Source organism: Ictalurus furcatus, chromosome 19 (assembly GCF_023375685.1).
Source record: "Ictalurus furcatus strain D&B chromosome 19, Billie_1.0, whole genome shotgun sequence".
In the NCBI taxonomy this organism is placed as follows: Eukaryota; Metazoa; Chordata; class Actinopteri; order Siluriformes; family Ictaluridae; genus Ictalurus; species Ictalurus furcatus.
The window spans coordinates 14,455,536-14,472,914 of record NC_071273.1 but is presented as its reverse complement, the minus strand read 5'-3'; the positions used below and the strand labels follow the sequence as shown (position 1 = coordinate 14,472,914).

The following is a 17,379-nucleotide window of genomic DNA, read 5'->3' as shown; positions in this document are numbered from 1 at the left end:
AACTGTTTTAATCCATCTCAAGTGTAAAAGGTTTCCAATAATTGATGCATTTTGCTCTTAAACAGTTAACAGTTAAGTGGGTTTAAGTTCTTTAGCACCGAATCTACTAATGACATAACACATGCGTACAAGTGCAATCATTTACATTAACATCTATTGTTTTCATATAATCATTTACATTCAGTCTATAATTTGGGTAACAGGGTTATACTTGCAAAGTTACCTTGTCAGTCAATTTCACAATATCACTAAAAATGAAAAGCAGAACTTTTTTTTTCTTCTTCCCAAGATCTCCAGAAAAATTACATGATGCAACTTTCTGTTGACCATATGTCTTGTGGAATATTCTTAATATTTCATAAGGGTGAATGTGTTCAGGTAACAAGGTTGAGTGAGTGTTGTGGGACACAAATAAAATGTACATTATTCATAACCTATAACAGATGACTAATGGAAAAAGATGTTGAAGCACAAGATGTTAATTTGATTCAGACATTAATAATAATCTTTTTTTTTTTAAACATTTTTTAAGTATTTTAATGTAATCATATAATTAATAGAATATCAGCACCCCAATCGAGGAACCATTCATTTCCTTTGTGATGGAGATGTATAGCTTATATAGAAAAGCTAGTTCACTAGCTCATAAGCATTAGCCACTTGAGGGCGCCATTTTATATAACAGTTTATGCAGAATGAATGGACCAAAAGACATTTGATTCATAAACTGTATTATTATTATTATTATTATTATTATTATTATTATTATTATTATTATTATCCATCCATCCATCCATCCATCTTCTGTACTGCTTTATCCTTCAGGGTCGTGGGGAACCTGGCGCCTGTCACAGGGAGCATTGGGCACAAGGTGGGGTACACGCACATTCACACACTTTTAAATGCCAATCAGCCTACCATGCATGTCTTTGGACAGGGGAAGGAAACCAGAGCACACGGAGGAAACCCCTGCAGCATGGGGAGAACATGCAAACTCTGAACACACAGGGCCGTGGTGGGAATCGTGGCAATGTGAGGCGAACCTCTAAGCCACCGTTGTTATTATTATTATTATTATTATTATTATTATTATTATGTTAACTCTACCCTTTTACATTAAATCAATAGAAAACAAGTAACAACAAGCTGTAGTTAATTGAGCATATTTTTCGTTGGTTGCAGTACATTACAAAATAGCTCTCTGGGATCAATTGATATACTTTTTTTTTTTTTTTTTTTTTTGGTGAATAAACGAATCTACGACCTTGGATAAAAGACTGACTCCACGCTAAAATTGTGTATAACGTATAATTCAAGCGACGTGTGATCTGATATATATATCATATTCACAAACATTACACGGAAGTGAGTACATAAAGCTCGGCGAATCTGCGACACTTGTACACATGCTTCATTGACACGTCATTTAAAACTTCGAAGACGGAAACGTTCATCACGAAGGCTAAGGTTGCTGATCTCTTTTCTGCAGAGAGATACCCGGGGTATTTAGTTTTAAAATGGGTATGTTTTTTTCCTTATAAGATGTAGTTGTAGCTAAAAAGTCTTTTTAGCGAATATGTGTTAATTTGTTCTGAAGTAGACGCCATCATTACTTGAGTTTAGTGTTGTTGCTATCGGACATGCTAACAGAGCTAGCCTGGTGCTGTGGCTGTTCGTTCTCCCATCAGTTTAATGATGACCAGCTCAGCGTGTGCGTTAAACTGTGCTGCTTGTGGAAAAGATATCTCTCTGTGCTGGAGTATAGTGCGCTAGCTAAGGTGTAGGAGCCATTATTTTCCACTCAGTACAGTCATCTGATGTGGAGAACTTGTTTAGTGTAGTAGGGGGGTTAGTTAGCACCCTGGCTAATGTGTCAGTCGTTATGAGATTGAACAGCCTCGATTCTGTGATGCAGTTTATCATTATAACATGCTGAGACTCGTCGTAATAAAAGTGTAGTGCATTGTGTGCTCGACTAAATCGTTGAGTATTTTGAGTCGGTTCAGATTCGTTCACTGATTCATTTCGCTGCGATTCCTGTTCGCTCAACTCGATTAGCCTTGTATATAAAAGCTTGAATGATGAAGAAAGGCCCGATATTTGTTGCTATTTTGTTATTTTTCTAATATGCTTGTATGGTCCGTTAAATAAAAGTGGGAGGAATCTTGTTTGGGAATTAAAGCTCCAAGAACTGACACTCACTGACTTCAGGTGGAGAAAATAATAATAATAATAATAATAATAAACAAACTTTGAAGACAAGGAGGTGGTTGGCAAAAAGAATTTAACCTCAGGAAAAACTCAAAGCCTGTCAGTGGCTGGTATTGTGGCTAATTTCACCTTTAGCCGGGTTGACACTGTATGATTTTGGCCACGATTTGGTTGTCTGAGACATAATTTACATTTACATTTTACACTACATTTATTCATTTAGCAGACACTTTTATCCAAAGCGACTTACAAATGAGAAAATACAAGCAAAGCGATATATCAAGCAGAGAACAATACAAGTAGTGCTACCAAACAACATCCATTAATTTAGTTCCAGAAGAAGCAAAGTGTGCAGAGTAGAGATGTAAGTGCAATTTTTAATTTATTTATTTATTTATTTTTTAGCACTGATTGTCAGATAGTGTCTGTAACTGTGCGTCATTGTTGCTATGAGCTGTATACACACTGCTAGATTAATTTGAGAATCTTAAAATATTTCTATAATCCTCTGCCAAAATCTGTAGTATTTCATCGTTAGTTCGACGTGTTCCCCGACAGCTGATTAATAGCCGTTGCGAGCAAATGTTTCCTCTGATTAAATTCTGTCAGTGTCAGAAGATTTGAGGCACAGTCCTGTAGTGTGGCTTGTTCTACTCCGTACGAGTCTTGACTGTCGTACAGTCCGACCTTAATGACCGCTGAGATCCTACAGTGTGACATGGCTTAAGCCAGGTGAACGCTGCGATTTTTAACAGTCCTTTGCGACTGTTGCTTGTCCGATTGTATGAACACTGTCCCCGCTGTAAGCCATGTTAATAAGCTGTCGGGGAACGCGTCAAATTAGCGATCAAAGACTACAGATTTTGGCCTAGGAATATAGAAGTCTTTTAGGATTATAAGAATTTGTCTCAGACGACCAAATCATGGGCAAAATCGTACAGTGTGAACCCGGCTTTACAGCGGGGATCAAGTTTGTACAGCCTGACAAGCAAAAGTCGCAAAGGACTATTCACAATCGCACAGTGTTCACCCAGCTTTAGTCAACAAGACTTCAGAAAGAGCTGTTCATGAATGAAGCGTCTTTAATTGTGGTTTGTCTCCATGCAGGGGGTTTCTTCTCCAGCTTGTTTTCGGGTCTCTTTGGCACAAGAGAGATGAGAATTCTTATCTTGGGTTTGGATGGTGCTGGAAAGACTACAATCCTCTACAGGCTGCAAGTTGGAGAAGTCGTCACGACCATCCCCAGTATGTTATTACAACACTGAGAACAATCACCCATTATGAGCTGTAAATCATTAACCAGTCCAGGACATGCTCGTATAACTTAAACTTCACCTTTCAAACACAGCTATTGGTTTCAACGTTGAAACAGTGACTTACAAGAACCTGAAGTTCCAGGTATGGGATCTCGGTGGACAGACAAGCATCAGGTAAGAAACACACTTTCACACATTCAGTTTATATTATTGTTGCTGTAAGCAGTCTTTCTGCCATTCTGACAAGTTTAATATTAGAGATGTACTGATTCAGTTATGAATATTTGTATAGAGGCTGATACTAGCCTTAGGGTGTTTTCACAGTTGAGTCCTCTTTAAAAAAACAAAAACAAATTTAAACCCCTTGAAGTGGATTAAGAGCTGAACCAAGTGAAAAGTTCCCAGTTCTCTTTGCATTCACATTGTCCCTGTCCTTTAAAGAGGACTTGGGTTCTTTTTTGGTCCACTTAAGCAGTAATGGGGTCTCAGACCGCTGTTGCTTTTTGGGTCCTAATCCTCTTGTAAGTTTTTGGGTACATTTCTGTATTTAAATAATAATAATAATAATAATAATAATAATAATTAAATACATTTTCCACTTTAAACCAGCACTGCAAGGCAGTGTGTTTTAAATCCTCTGTCTTTCAGTTTAGCTGAAAATTGAAGAAACACTTATTTTCTGTGGGTGGTTTTGCTGCCGTTTCCTCAACTGTCCATAACATTACCATAAGTTGAAATGAACAGTACTTGGACCACCTCACAAGATGGTCTCAGTTTGTTTCACTTTAAAAAGGTCTGAGACCATTGGGAGTGTTTGTATGGGCCAAAAATCCAGCGAGCCGTGCACAGACCCCTGAAAAGGACCAGGTGTGGAAACACCCTTAAACAGTTGATCCTGGATTTGATTTCAGTTCTTGCGTGGGTCTGGAAAAGCATGGATTTTAAAGGCTTTCATTTTCACACCTGGAAAAGTATATGAATTAAAAATTCTTATTTATTTCAAATGAAATTCTGTCATCACAGGAATGTCGACCCAAAACACAAAGGTTCTGCATCAGTTGTCTTTAGACATTCCCTAGAAAATAATTCTGAAAGGATTTTTGGTTGTCCCTACCACTGAGTGTTTCCTTATCCACAAACGTCTTTCAGGTAGAAAAATTTTAGTTATGATTCAAACAATTCCGTTTTTGCTTGAGAGTATCTTTTCATGTTTTTCTTTTTATGATGGTTTTAAATAGCAAGAAGAGTATTTTACTCTGCCAACACGTGTTACCTGAAATGACAGCTCTTGCGTGTGAACAAATCGCACACCTGTGACTCCTCTGATGTTTCACATCACTTGGCAACAGTAATTTAGTAAATTAGCCAGGCGAGGCCTGGTTAATGTGTGGATGACAGTAGTGTATCGGTATCAGAGATTAACTGGTACTGCGAGCTGGAATTAAAAATGGGCTAGGTGCATTCATGCTTGATGTTTGTGTTTCCAGGCCGTACTGGCGCTGCTATTATTCCAACACTGATGCTGTGATCTACGTTGTGGACAGCAGTGACCGTGACAGGATGGGTATTTCAAAGTCTGAGCTGGTGGCTATGTTGGAGGTAGATGAAATGACCGGTCATCTAACTGGCTCATGTTGCCTCATTTAGATTTGATGTCATCAATGTTTGCTCTTCTTGTAGGAGGAAGAACTGAAGAAAGCCATCCTAGTTGTGTTTGCCAACAAACAGGATATGGAGCAAGCCATGACACCCACTGAGGTGGCCAATTCCCTGGGGTTACCCGCACTCAAAGACAGGAAGTGGCAGATATTCAAAACATCTGCCACTAAAGGAACAGGCCTGGATGAGGCCATGGAATGGTATGGACCTCCTAAGGGGGTGTTTTTACAAAAGAACATTTTTGTGATTGCTGAGTAGTAAATCATTTGTTTGCATTTCTCTCTGCAGGTTGGTGGAGTCTCTGAAGAGCCGACAGTAATTGCACTTGCACCACTCCCTGTAAATACTTCTGCGTTTTCAGACTTCGTGTTGAAAGACTTTGGGGGGCCCATTGGACCAGTGACTGCATTCCCCTTTCCCCTTTATGTGAAGGCATTTTTCTTGTACCCTGTAAAATGAAGCTGCAGTTTATAGAACATCTGGGCATCAGTACAGCAAACTGAATTTCCACTGGCTCCCAGTTCATATGGACTCTGTACATGAGCTGTAAGAAGCACAGCGGTCCTATAGTTGTGCTGATTCATCCATACTGATGCCAGTTAGACCTGTTCTTCCTGTAAGTCATATCCACTACATTGGAGTATCATAATCATAGTCCATCCCCCTTTAAGCTTGGTACCAGACTGTTGACAGTTGGTCCTTATTCTTCTTTCTTCTTCAAACACTTAATCAGTTCTGCGGCTTCAGTATCTAATTACGCTTGGGTATTTTAGTGGGTTGATTATTTAAAGCTAATTGTTGTTTGTATCCAGTGGATTTGTCACTGCGTATTTATATACAAGCATGTACATGGATGATACTGTTGGTTGTGTTAACACTGAAATAAATCTTCTCAACAATAGTTTTTTACCACACTGGAGAGGTGAAATTATCACATCATGCCCAACATTTTTTGGGTAATGCAGTGGAATCACATTAGTTGTCAAGTTAATTGCTAATGATTAATCAAAAACATAAACTCATGAATCATACTAATTGTTGTGTGTACACGCCTTCATTTCCTTATTTAATACTTCAAATATTTTCAGTTCACTTGTAATATCTCTGCAGCCTAGCAGATACGTAAAGGTTAGGTTAGATAATTTATAGAGGGTTAGGGTAATTTAGTTACCCTAGGATCTAATGTTTAACAAGTATAGTTGTGTGTGGTGTTCCATTGAAAAGTCGAGAGATACATTGGGAAGACTTCAGTCAGTCCTTCTCATCTCATTGCTATACCATTCTGAGCCACGAAGGGGGCAAGGACCTAGAGGACTAATCACTTGCTCATCAAATAGTTCAAATTTCCCACTTGCAAAGTCACATTAAAAAGTATTTGGTGTTTAGAGGTATACTATCTACCATTAATCACTGAAAAATGCTTTCTTAGACCATGATAAAAATGTAAAGGCCTGTAACAAGTAAGAAACTTGGGTATTAAAATTATTTCTGAAGTAATTACAACTTGAGACATACAAGTTCTGGGTTTATACATTACACCTGAATTTATGATCATTCTTATAGCACATGATGGTAGGATATCACCAAGTAGGTAGATTTTTGACGATACATTAGTTTATAAAAGCTGAAACCATATTGTTTCAATTATAGATCATTTACATATGGTTATAATTGTTTTGATTTACTGATCATGTCTTTCACTAATGCAGCTAATCTTTCATTTTTGGTAACTTCTCAGTCATTAGGGCTCGGACTATACATGTTCTAGTGAGATTGCTTTTAATATTGAAAGAAATACTAAAGAAACCACTTTGTAAATCTGCCTTCATTTGGAAACCAGCAATTGTCTTCTCATATTTGTAATTTCAGCATTACTCCGGCTTACACTGTGCTATAGGAAAAATTACCCAAGAACAATAAGGCTGAGCTTATCCTGGTTTGAATCCATATATGATTCTTTTAATAACAATAAAAAAAAAACATTGCACACTTAACTGCACAAATCCACACAGCAATACAGTTGTAATACAACACCATCCAGGTAACACTTGCATCTATGAATTATGATGGCCAGATACAATCATGCTCTCGGCTCCAAGGGCGATTTATTTAAAATGAAAAGATTTCACTGAACCATAGCCAAGTCTCTGAGTGAAGTGCGTTTGCTTTTCTTTGCTTTGTGTGCTGGCCGTAAAAATGCGATTTTCCTTTTCTTTGCTTCAGTTTTCTTCTGGTGCTTCTTGATCTTTTTCCTAGCGGCAATGTCAGGATTGACCACAGCCTAAGAAAAAATAGGCAACCATGTCAACACCACAGTAACAAGCTTTATATTCAAACTATTACAACGAGCACTGTTTCCATGAGAAACTCACCTGCAGGGCCTTGTGTTTCTTGCGTGAGGCTCGTCTCTGTGTGGCCTCCTTCTGCACAGCAACAAAGGCGAGAGAGAACTTCTGAAGCCCCACCATCTTTTTCAGCAGCTCAATGAGCTCCTGGGCCAGGTTCTTCAGTGTGGGGTCTGGTGTAATCAAACCAGATTAGAAGAATCAGTAAATGAAATCTACTGAATAAATAACTCTTGGTCAATGAGTGGTAGGAATATAAGTTGCAGATACCTTGGTCTGCATACGTGCTGTCCAGTTCTCTGTAGAGCGGGGCAATGATGGTAGTCAGGTAGGGGCCCAGACGCTCTTTGCCCAGGTCAACAGCTATGGCTCCCAAGAACTTGAAGACACATGTTCTCTGAGAAAAAATGAAATCAACAACTTTTTATCCACGCTCTCATTCACCACCTACAACGGGGGCTGTCAACTGGCGAAATGCAGTCTGGTTGTGGACCCAACAAAGTACACTATATGGCCAAAAGTTTGTGGACACCTGACCATCAGACCCATACGTGCTTGTTGAACATCCCATTCCAGATTTAGTCCCCCATTGGTGTTATAATAACCTCCACTCTTCTGGGAAGGCTTTCCACTAGATTTTGGCCACAAGAGCATCAGTGAGGTCAGGCACTGATGTTGGGTGAGGAAACCTGGGGTGGAGTCCATGTTCCAGTTTATCCCAAAGGTGTTCAGTGGGGTTTAAGTCTCTGTGCAGGCCACTCCAGTTCTTCCACACTAACCTTAACACGTCATGTCTTTATGGAGCTCACATTGTGCACAGGGGCATTGTCATGCTGGAACACGTTTGGGCCTCTTGGTTCCGGTGAAGGGAAATGGTAATGCTACAGCATACAAAGACACTGGGGATGGCCAACATATGGGGGGGGGGGGGGTCCTGGTCAGGTGTCCACATACTTTTGGCCATATAGTGCATTTCACAGAACCGAGTACTTGCTGAGATTAGCTGCACTACTTCTAGGGAGAGTCTTACACGACCCCCCATTTTATTTACCATCTGTTGTCTGATTAGTAAATCGTTACCGTAGCCTGTGTTTTTAACTGACAACAACAACAAAAAAACGCACAAAGAAGAATGGGTTTACTTTCCCCATGTCAAATTCAAAAGGACTTCTCATCTGTTCAGAGTCTATGGCACTAGTCAAAAGTGGTAATGTGAAGCGCTACTACAAAACAAAAACACAACCACTTTGAATTTTTTTATTTATAGCAACAAACTAATCACTAATGTTTGAGCAATAAAAGGTAACTGTTGTCACCAATCAGTCATGTTAGTCACTTATCTTGTCCTCTGTACATAAGGAATTTTACATAACTTGAGCTTTAGTTGAAATGTTAGTTGAATACCCCAGCCTAGAAGTAACAGGACTGCGTTATAAACTATATCACTTTACTAGTAAACTATATCAGAGACGGGAGAAGAGAGTATAGTATAATAACGTATTTAAGAGCTCACTTTCATTGGCACTTTGGGGTTGTGGGCTGCCTCTCTCTTAGCAAGCAGCGTGAGCTTCTTAATCACCCAGAGCAGAGAAGGTGGCTTTTCATCCTGCTCTTCTATAATCTTCTGTTGCTTTTGCTCCTCTTCCTCGTCCTCATCCTGCTCCTCTTCCTCATCCTGCTCCTCTTCCTCGTCCTCATCCTGCTCCTCTTCCTCGTCCTCATCCTGCTCCTCATCTCCATCCTCTTTTTTTTCCACAACTTCTTTTACTCCTTCTTCTTTTTCATTCCCTTCTAAGTCAGACTCTGGCGAGATAAGATAGATCACCTTGGCCACGAACAGTAGGTTCTTGATTACCTGTTGACATTCATAATACATCAACCCATTACTCTGCAGTACTGCTGACAGTTTTCAGTGTGTGCTCGATTTGGTTTGGTGAGATTTCCTACCTGCTCACCAGCACTGATGTCCAGGAACTTGGACTGCAGCTGGTGACAGAACGATAAGACGAGCTCCCTCATCTGAAAGTGAAAAACAGAAAAGGATTTCAGAGGCCACCTTTGAGCAGCTGGTAGCGTGAAGGATAACACTGTCCAGTGTGGCACTGTTCACACACAGGCTTAAAGAGAGTCTCACCCTCTTGTCCAGGTTGGTTGAGAGGAATGAGGAAGCCACAGGCTGGATGTTTTGGGGGGCATTTCTCTCAGAGTGCCACAGAGACAGCAGCTCCTCTGGCTTCTGAGCAGCAAAGAGCAGGCCAAAGATCTGAGAAGCAGTCAACCAAACCCAGGAGTGAGGATAACGCAGGTGAGCTTCGATGTGACCTAGAAGAGCAAATGTAGTTCGAGATTACTTTAATCCAGGGATTCAAGTGGAAAAAAATACTTCGTGTCTTAAGCTATAAAACAAATCTGTTCTGTTTTTTAGACAGCTTTGACTTGTTTTTCACCTTTTTCCACACACATCGCAGAATTCCTTCAGAGATATACAAAGCTGCCAGAGATTAGTTTCTAAAGCAGGGAGCAGAAAATGTAAAACTCTTGAACTGTAGCTGAACCTCTCCATTTGACTGTGCACTAAGCTCAGCACAGCAAAAATAAACAAACAAACAAACAAACAAACAAACAAATAAATAAATAAGTGGTGCATATCCCACTCTTGCAGCTATTGGGAGAGGACACATGCCTACTCTATAGGGGTGCCATGACAAATCTGTTCTAGTGATGGTAAACTTTTATTCGTAAAGTTTTTGAAGCAATTCACAGCTGCATCTGCATGTCACACACCAATAGATTAGATTAGAGGTTTGATTGGTTCTGTGTGCCAATTTATCTGCAAAACCGATCAATCAATTGCTGGAACTATCGGTTATCTGCAAAAATTCACACATGGTTTTTCCTGGATGCATCCACTGTGGGAGAGTGAGACAGGTCCACTATCATCATACAGCATGAGAGAGGCCTCTAGAGGCGAAACTATGACTGACAAATTTTGTTGTGTTATTTGAAGTGTTTTTTTATAATAAAGTTCAGCACTATTTTACTTTGAGTGCTATGTTTTCATTCAGTATCAATTTTAAAAACTAATCGATCGATTAATTGGTTATCGGCAGGTACTGCCCAACTTAGTTACCTGTATCTGAAAAATCCACTATCGGTTGACCTCTACTCCTGATCATCATGGTTGAAGTGTTTTATAAATAAAGGAGGATTAATAAGTAGATATATCTATGTCAACACCATCTTCCCCCCCACTGCAGCCAGAATTGGTCCTCTGTGTAAACGTACGCCAAATATCAAAACAACTTTAGTATGTGTGTGTGGATTCATACCCCAGATGCTAGAGAGAGTGTCAGCTGGTTTGTGGAGCTCCAAGAAGCCACAGTCCTTGATAAGTTTGGTGATGAGGGTGAGATAGTAGAAGAGTAACCTATCTGCGGCTTTCTCGTTTTCTTCCTCTTCGAACTAAACAAAAAGTATAGAATTGTACGTTATTCACAGATTCACCTTATGCTTGCATACATACTTCTCATCACTTTTAACATTTTATACATCAGCCACTATGAGGAATTATGTCTTGCACCAATACTCACATCTTCAAAGTTGGCAGTGTGGATTTCCCTCTCTATTAGAGGAAGCAGAGAATCCAATCTGCGACCAAATTGCTCCCCTTCTGCTTCGACAAAAATCCCACACACCTGAGTGCCCAGTCTCCGTAGAGCCACCTGCACATACATACACAGAAAATAGCACATGATCAATTTTTATTCAATTTGTATCCGCTCATGAATCTTCAAATCAGCGTGTTTTAAAGATCACCTTCTCTCCAGTCAGCCAGCCATTGACCAAAGTGAACATGGAGTTCTGGTGCTTCACGTCTAACTGGCCCAGTAATGACTTGATGGAGAGAGAGGCCATTTTCTTACAGCGTGCTGAATCATCATTGACCATAGCCAGAGACAGAGGCACAAAGAAGAGTCCACAGTGCTCCAAGAGAAGAGGCTGTACTCAAAAGAATCAACCAAAATAAGCCCACACATCAGCTATAGTTTAAACAGAAAGATTAAATATTCAATAATCCAAGGAGTGAGGTGATACCTGAGGGAATGCTTGGAAAATGAAGGCCATCATCTCGAGGGCAGACTGTCTCCCTGTGTCGTACTCATACCTGCATAAATGAGAAAAGCCTGAATAACTTTCATTAACACAATGGAACCAAGTTTACTTTTCAGTTCTCAAAGATATTTTCAATGATGTGGGCAGAAGTTATAATTGGACATAATTGATCAAAAAACAAAATTTTAGCCAAAGCATCCCCTTTTTCCTCTTTTAGTGTTCCCTGCAAAAGCCACACCCCTAAATCACGTGCATATGTATTGCCAAGGTTAGAACACATGAATGCTTGTGCAAGAGGAAGTGTTTCCTGAATTGACAGGCAACTAGACATGCCTGCTTCTCATCACTGGTTAAACGTTAGTGGTTCATGTGGATCATTTGTGACTCAGCAGATTTTTTAGCACCTCTGGAGGAAAAAAATAAATCTCTGGCACCATAACTCATTGGTCTACAAATTTCAATGCTTACATTCCACAGTACTTACGTGAGCTGAGCAACAATAAAGTCAAAATGGTTCCTCAGCTTTTTCCCAAGTGGATAATCCATGAGGTACTTCAGATAGATCTGGAAGAAAGAAGAAGAAATTTCATTGGAAACTTCATAAATGACAATAATGATGATGATGAGGAAGGTAGTGAGGGCTATCATTACCCACCTGTCTACAGCGGACGCGGACCTGCTCATTCGAGCCATTGATGGACAGTTTGGCAACTTTTTTCATGACCTCCTCCATCTCTGGTACGACCAGCTTCTTGGAAAGGATTGCCTAAAAGCACAGAGCACTCATTAAACCAAGCTCAAGTTCTCTAAAAGAAATGTCACACAAAGCAACTATTTGCCTTTTCTCTGTACGATTATATAGTATAATGATTTTTAATCTTAAAATCACCCAGTATCACCCAGTGTCACCCATAAGAGATGGGTTCCCTTTGAGTCTGGTTCCTCTCAAGGTTTTTTTTTTCTTCTTTGTTGTCTCAGGGAGTTTTTCCTTGCCACTCTCATTAATGGTTTAGCTCATTACAGAGCTGCATCTACATCCAGATGTCTGTAAAGCAGTTTTGTGACAAAGTCTATTGCTAAATGGATGTAGGATGTAGGGGGGAAACTGTATACTTATGAGTGTGCAGTCAACACTACAGATCAGAGTTCTATGAGAAAAATTTGAAAGCAATTTCATGTATATTCCAAATAAAACCTAGGCCAGAAACTGGCATAACGTAGCTAGTTAATATGCCTGTAGCATTTTCTTTGAAAGCCATGCAGATAAGTCTATATATGTTTCGCTGTACTGATGGATAAACAATTGCCTTTTCCCAGTGTCCCCCTTCAAGTATGGTTGCAATGATTGCAGGAAGTGTACGCGATCAGTTAATAAATATGCAATTTTATACTGGAGCCAAAATATACCTTGAGCAGGCCAAATGCAGTGGCTTGACGAGAATTATCATAGATGTCCTCTTCAGCATATCCCAACAGCACTTGCAGCTGTGTATCAGAGATGCAGTTTTTCGTCACACTCTTCACTATGACGGTTATGACCTAAAAGACAAAAAATAAGACAAGACAAGACAAAACGCAAGACTGAGTGAGATGGAAATGAAGCAGGAAGAGAAAAAAAATATTTTGTTTAATCAGAACTATATATGTGTGTGTCAGCAGGTCTATGCACCTTGAAGCAGTTCTGGACAAGGTGGAAGTTTTCTCCATGACCAGCACCTGCTTTAGCGTAGTCCTTCAGCAGAACGAACAGCTGCTTGGTGAGTTGGTGAGCATTTTGCTCCACAGCAGGAAGTGGAAATTTCAGGATCCACATGAAAGCCTGAAGAGACTCAGTGATCACCTACACACACCGAAGCACACCACACACACCAACAGGGTAGTGTTACATATAAAACATGCCGAAACTTTATATACAAACTCAGTTTAAGTGATCATCCAAAGGTAGAGTCACTCCCAGTGAGACACATGGGACAGACCTTGACATGCATGGAGTTGAGACAGTCCAGCAGAAGAGAGACAAATGGGTCTAACATCTCCCGTACAGTAGCCACGGAGGAGTTGACCTTGGAATTTTTCAAACTACCATGGAGCAGCTATATGTGTATATGGATACAAAAAAAAAAGTCAAGCCACAATATAAGTATTTAGAACATAGTCATCAAATTAGAAGGTGAGAACTGGGACATTCAGCATCCTTTATGAAAATGAATGATCCATCTGGTAATGTTTGTGTTCTTACACTCAGTCCAGTGTCCACTAAGATGTGCATGTTGGTCTTGCGGCTGAGGGCCACCTTCGCTCCGCCTCTCTTCGGGGTGGGGGGCAGGATCAAGCAGCTGCGAGGTGGCAGTCGGGGATCTGGAGGTGCAGCAGTCTTCGGTCTGAACCACAGAGACACACCATGTTTCTTTAAATGAACTACAGAACATTACTTTCCTGTGTATGTGTTGTGAGTGAGTGAGTGAATGAGAGAGAGAGAGAGAGAGAGAGAGAGAGAGAGAGAGACATACTTGCTCTTGCTTGTGATGAGTGGCAGGCTCTGGCTGACCAGACCGTGGCTCAGCAGCAGAATTGACTGAGGGGTCATGCTCTGATTCAGCAGAAGTCCTGCTACGACTCTCCTCAAAACACTGTGCACACGCCGGGATACCTTCAGGCTGGCTGTCTTCTCCAAAATCTAGCAAACATGCAACAGTACTTTGACTGAAAATGCTTGCGGACAAAGGTTTTCAAGTTTGTCATAAAAATTTTTTTTTAAAAAGACGACTGATCGGCCACTTACGTCTTTGAGCGGAAGGATGAGCTGCGTGACCCTCTCCTGACTGCAGAACCGAGCCAAAAACTCATACGAGTCTGAGCTCTTGCTGTGACGGGCCTCCATCACTTTCGAAACAATCCCCTTGATCCCTTTCTCCTCCGCAAGAGAGCCAAAGAGCTCATTGTTGAAAATCTGAGAAAGATTCTCAACATCAGCCATCGCACACTACCCACTTAGCCAAATATAAACATGACGGTCCAGACAGGATCACTCACCTCTATCAGAATGTCCAAGCAAGAGTCGAGTTCTCCAGGTTTTAAGGACGGTCTCAGGATTGAGAGCAGATGGTAAACAGTGTAGGTCAATACATGGATCTGAAAAACAGTGTTTACAAATGAGTATTTCAGCTCTACCTAGTTTAGGATTAGTTAACTGAGAGGACAGTTATGTAGTTTTTACCTGATAGCCCTTTACAAGAACACCCTGCATCTCTCTGAGAAGATAATGCAGGTAATGATGCCCCAAGGCCTCAATAATCTTGATTAGTGTGGTTCGAGCTACGTCACGGATCTCCTGGAAACGGCTCTTCAGGTGGACACACACTTTGAGGAGTATCCTGTATATATATAAATATAAATATATAAACCGTATGCTATTTAATACTGCCTTCAGCTAGATAAAATAGGAAATGTATATAGGAAACCATTTAACATTGTCTGCAGAATAAATGTGACAACTAAGGTTTATCTGAGGTAGCATTTTACATTAAGTTTGCCTTATTATTTTTCATTATTTAATGCATTACCTACCACTAACAGATGACAAACTTCAGCATAAACAAACCAGAACTAATGTTAAAGTAAGTTAACACATTGTGTTAGTATTAATTAACATTTATTTAAAAGTTAAATAAACTAACATTTATCTCAAAATGTAAATATTGGAATGTTCTATTCAGCCAACAAACACATTCATTAAGGTGTTGGTTTATATACACATCCGGTCAAAAGTTTAGACTTAATTATTAATTTTAATTATTTTTTTCCCCACATTTTAGAATAATAATCGAGATCACATTTTAGAATAATAAAGTCAACAAAACTCTGGAGTAACACAAATCGACCTATGGGAATTATGTGGGGATAAAAAAAATCCAAAATAAATTTTAAAAAATTTGTATTTTTGCATCTTCAAAGTAGACCGCCTTTTTGCCTAGAATTTCCAGAATTGTATTCTTGGTATTTTCTCAACCGATTTCTTGAGGAATCTCCCTGAGATGCTTTTAAACAGTATTAAATGAGTATTAAATTTTTGGCTGCTTTTCGGAATAATTCACTCCAAGTCATCAATTTAAAAAAAATATTTTTTTGTAAATAAAATGTTAGTTTTCTAATGAAAGAAATGAATATGTTGGCACAATTATATTTTTGTCTACGACACTGATTTCAAACATTTAATCACACACCTTCAGATCAAAAGATTTTTAAGATCATGAGAAACATTTCAGTCGAGTGTCCCCAAACTATATACATCTACACACACACATACACACACAGTGTAGTGGTAATTGTATTGATGCTGAAGTACATTGTTTGTTCATGTTAACTAAACTGTTAAGTAATGTCAATTAAGGGAATTTTAAATAATTAAATTTTGTATCATCCGATTCTAATGTACACACAGTACACACCCAGGCAAATTGGCTTCCATAACTTCCTGTGGAAGAGTCTGCATGAGTCGGACCATAGCAAAGGCGATGGGCACTCTTACCACCTCCTCATCCTTCACTTCCTTTGATTTCACCGTCTTATGCTCATCATCTCTCTTCACCTACGCACACAATCATATTTTATCAGCATTTTTTTTGTCCCCACACTGCTAGCATTAGTTACAGATAATCTAGCCACCTAAGATTAAACTAAAACGGAAAAAAAGAACACTAACCTTGGCTATTAGGCATTTATGTAGTCTGGGCAAGATGCTCTGAGTGACAGTGCGATGAATGGAAGAGATAAGAGCCTCCAGTTCCTCTTTACTCTGAGGAAGGCCACTGCTAACAACAGGGAGCACTTTCCTTGGCTTAGCCTCTGTGCCTTCTTTGGGCTTGGCATCGCCACCTTCACCTGTGTCCATTCCAACGGTTTCTGTGGCAACAGCATCAGCATCATTGGTCTCCATGGCATCCTCCATGTCACTTTCATCTGAATCCATGGCTTCTACTTGTTCCTCTCCTGCTTCTCCCTCCAGAACATTTGGCACTGAAATAAAAACAAAAACAAATTGTATCATAATTGAGGCTGAACCTAGAGCTAGTGGAGATGCTCACATGGTAGCAAGATTATTCCCTAGAGACTCACCGTCTGCCTTTTTGTTCTTGGCTGCCTCGATTTCTTTGCTCAGACTCTCATAGTCGAAGTGAAAGGCTTCCAGAATAATCAACAGCAAACTGTACAAGAGAACAGTGCAGCAAGGTTACTCGTGTTTACATGAAACTTATGATACTCATAGTCACAGAACTCTTCCTCACCTTACAGCCAGTTTCTGCTCAACTATTCCTGTCTGGAGCACATGGATAAAATGCTTGAGGTAGTAGAGGTATTTAGACCAGGTCAGACGCTTACACACTGCTCCAATAACATCGACTGCTGCGGAGGTCATAGCTTCATACTGCATATTGAAAAACAGTGTATTGCTATTAACACCAATAGCAGACATTATGTTAATTATAATTAATATATTACACATTGCTAGCTTTCTAGTCTCAACAAGGTATTGTTATATGACCGTTAAGGTTATGTCATGGACGGCATCATGTAATTTTGTGCTTGTCGCGTTTAATCAAAACTCTTGAATGTTTGATAGCCTCTAACTAATTTCTTTCTGCAGAAACGTGATTTTTTTTTCTCCTCAATATCTTAATATAATTTTCTTAATATTTGTAACATAGAAATGATTTGGAACTGCAGTTCAATTTTATTGTTAGAACTGTCCATACATAAGAAAATAATGGACAATTATCCAATCAGAAAGTATATTC

General features: G+C 39.6%; 2 protein-coding genes across 2 annotated transcripts in view; one reads left to right on the top strand and one right to left on the bottom strand.

Moving 5' to 3' along the window:
• Positions 1-884: 884 nt before the first annotated feature.
• On the top strand, positions 885-6,517 carry arl1 (ADP-ribosylation factor-like 1). The gene is made up of 6 exons (XM_053650385.1): positions 885-1,521; positions 3,319-3,456; positions 3,560-3,641; positions 4,955-5,066; positions 5,148-5,326; positions 5,415-6,517. The coding sequence occupies exons 1-6, from the start codon at positions 1,518-1,520 to the stop codon at positions 5,443-5,445; spliced, it is 546 nt and encodes a 181-aa protein (XP_053506360.1). The 5' UTR covers positions 885-1,517; the 3' UTR covers positions 5,446-6,517.
• Positions 6,518-6,523: 6 nt separating this feature from the next.
• Positions 6,524-17,379, bottom strand: part of utp20 (UTP20 small subunit processome component) — a 32,049-nt gene continuing 21,193 nt past the window's right edge. Inside the window, exons 39-62 of the mRNA XM_053650375.1 lie at positions 16,870-17,009; positions 16,700-16,788; positions 16,287-16,600; positions 16,033-16,172; positions 14,802-14,958; positions 14,618-14,716; positions 14,367-14,534; positions 14,095-14,261; positions 13,824-13,965; positions 13,561-13,677; positions 13,254-13,424; positions 12,992-13,123; positions 12,240-12,350; positions 12,069-12,148; positions 11,567-11,636; positions 11,288-11,470; positions 11,062-11,193; positions 10,801-10,933; positions 9,606-9,793; positions 9,419-9,490; positions 8,985-9,326; positions 7,742-7,868; positions 7,499-7,644; positions 6,524-7,407 (exon numbers count right to left, since the gene is read on the bottom strand). Of these exons, the coding sequence (XP_053506350.1) occupies positions 7,252-7,407; positions 7,499-7,644; positions 7,742-7,868; positions 8,985-9,326; positions 9,419-9,490; positions 9,606-9,793; positions 10,801-10,933; positions 11,062-11,193; positions 11,288-11,470; positions 11,567-11,636; positions 12,069-12,148; positions 12,240-12,350; positions 12,992-13,123; positions 13,254-13,424; positions 13,561-13,677; positions 13,824-13,965; positions 14,095-14,261; positions 14,367-14,534; positions 14,618-14,716; positions 14,802-14,958; positions 16,033-16,172; positions 16,287-16,600; positions 16,700-16,788; positions 16,870-17,009 (3,576 nt within the window). The 3' untranslated portion in view covers positions 6,524-7,251. The remainder of the gene's footprint in view (positions 7,408-7,498; positions 7,645-7,741; positions 7,869-8,984; positions 9,327-9,418; positions 9,491-9,605; positions 9,794-10,800; positions 10,934-11,061; positions 11,194-11,287; positions 11,471-11,566; positions 11,637-12,068; positions 12,149-12,239; positions 12,351-12,991; positions 13,124-13,253; positions 13,425-13,560; positions 13,678-13,823; positions 13,966-14,094; positions 14,262-14,366; positions 14,535-14,617; positions 14,717-14,801; positions 14,959-16,032; positions 16,173-16,286; positions 16,601-16,699; positions 16,789-16,869; positions 17,010-17,379) is intronic.

Excerpts from the sequence above, each read along its gene's own strand:
- arl1 (XM_053650385.1), top strand. Across the intron at positions 5,067-5,147 it reads AGCTGGTGGCTATGTTGGAG|GAGGAAGAACTGAAGAAAGC; the intron begins GTAGATGAAATG and ends CTCTTCTTGTAG. Across the intron at positions 5,327-5,414 it reads CTGGATGAGGCCATGGAATG|GTTGGTGGAGTCTCTGAAGA; the intron begins GTATGGACCTCC and ends TTCTCTCTGCAG.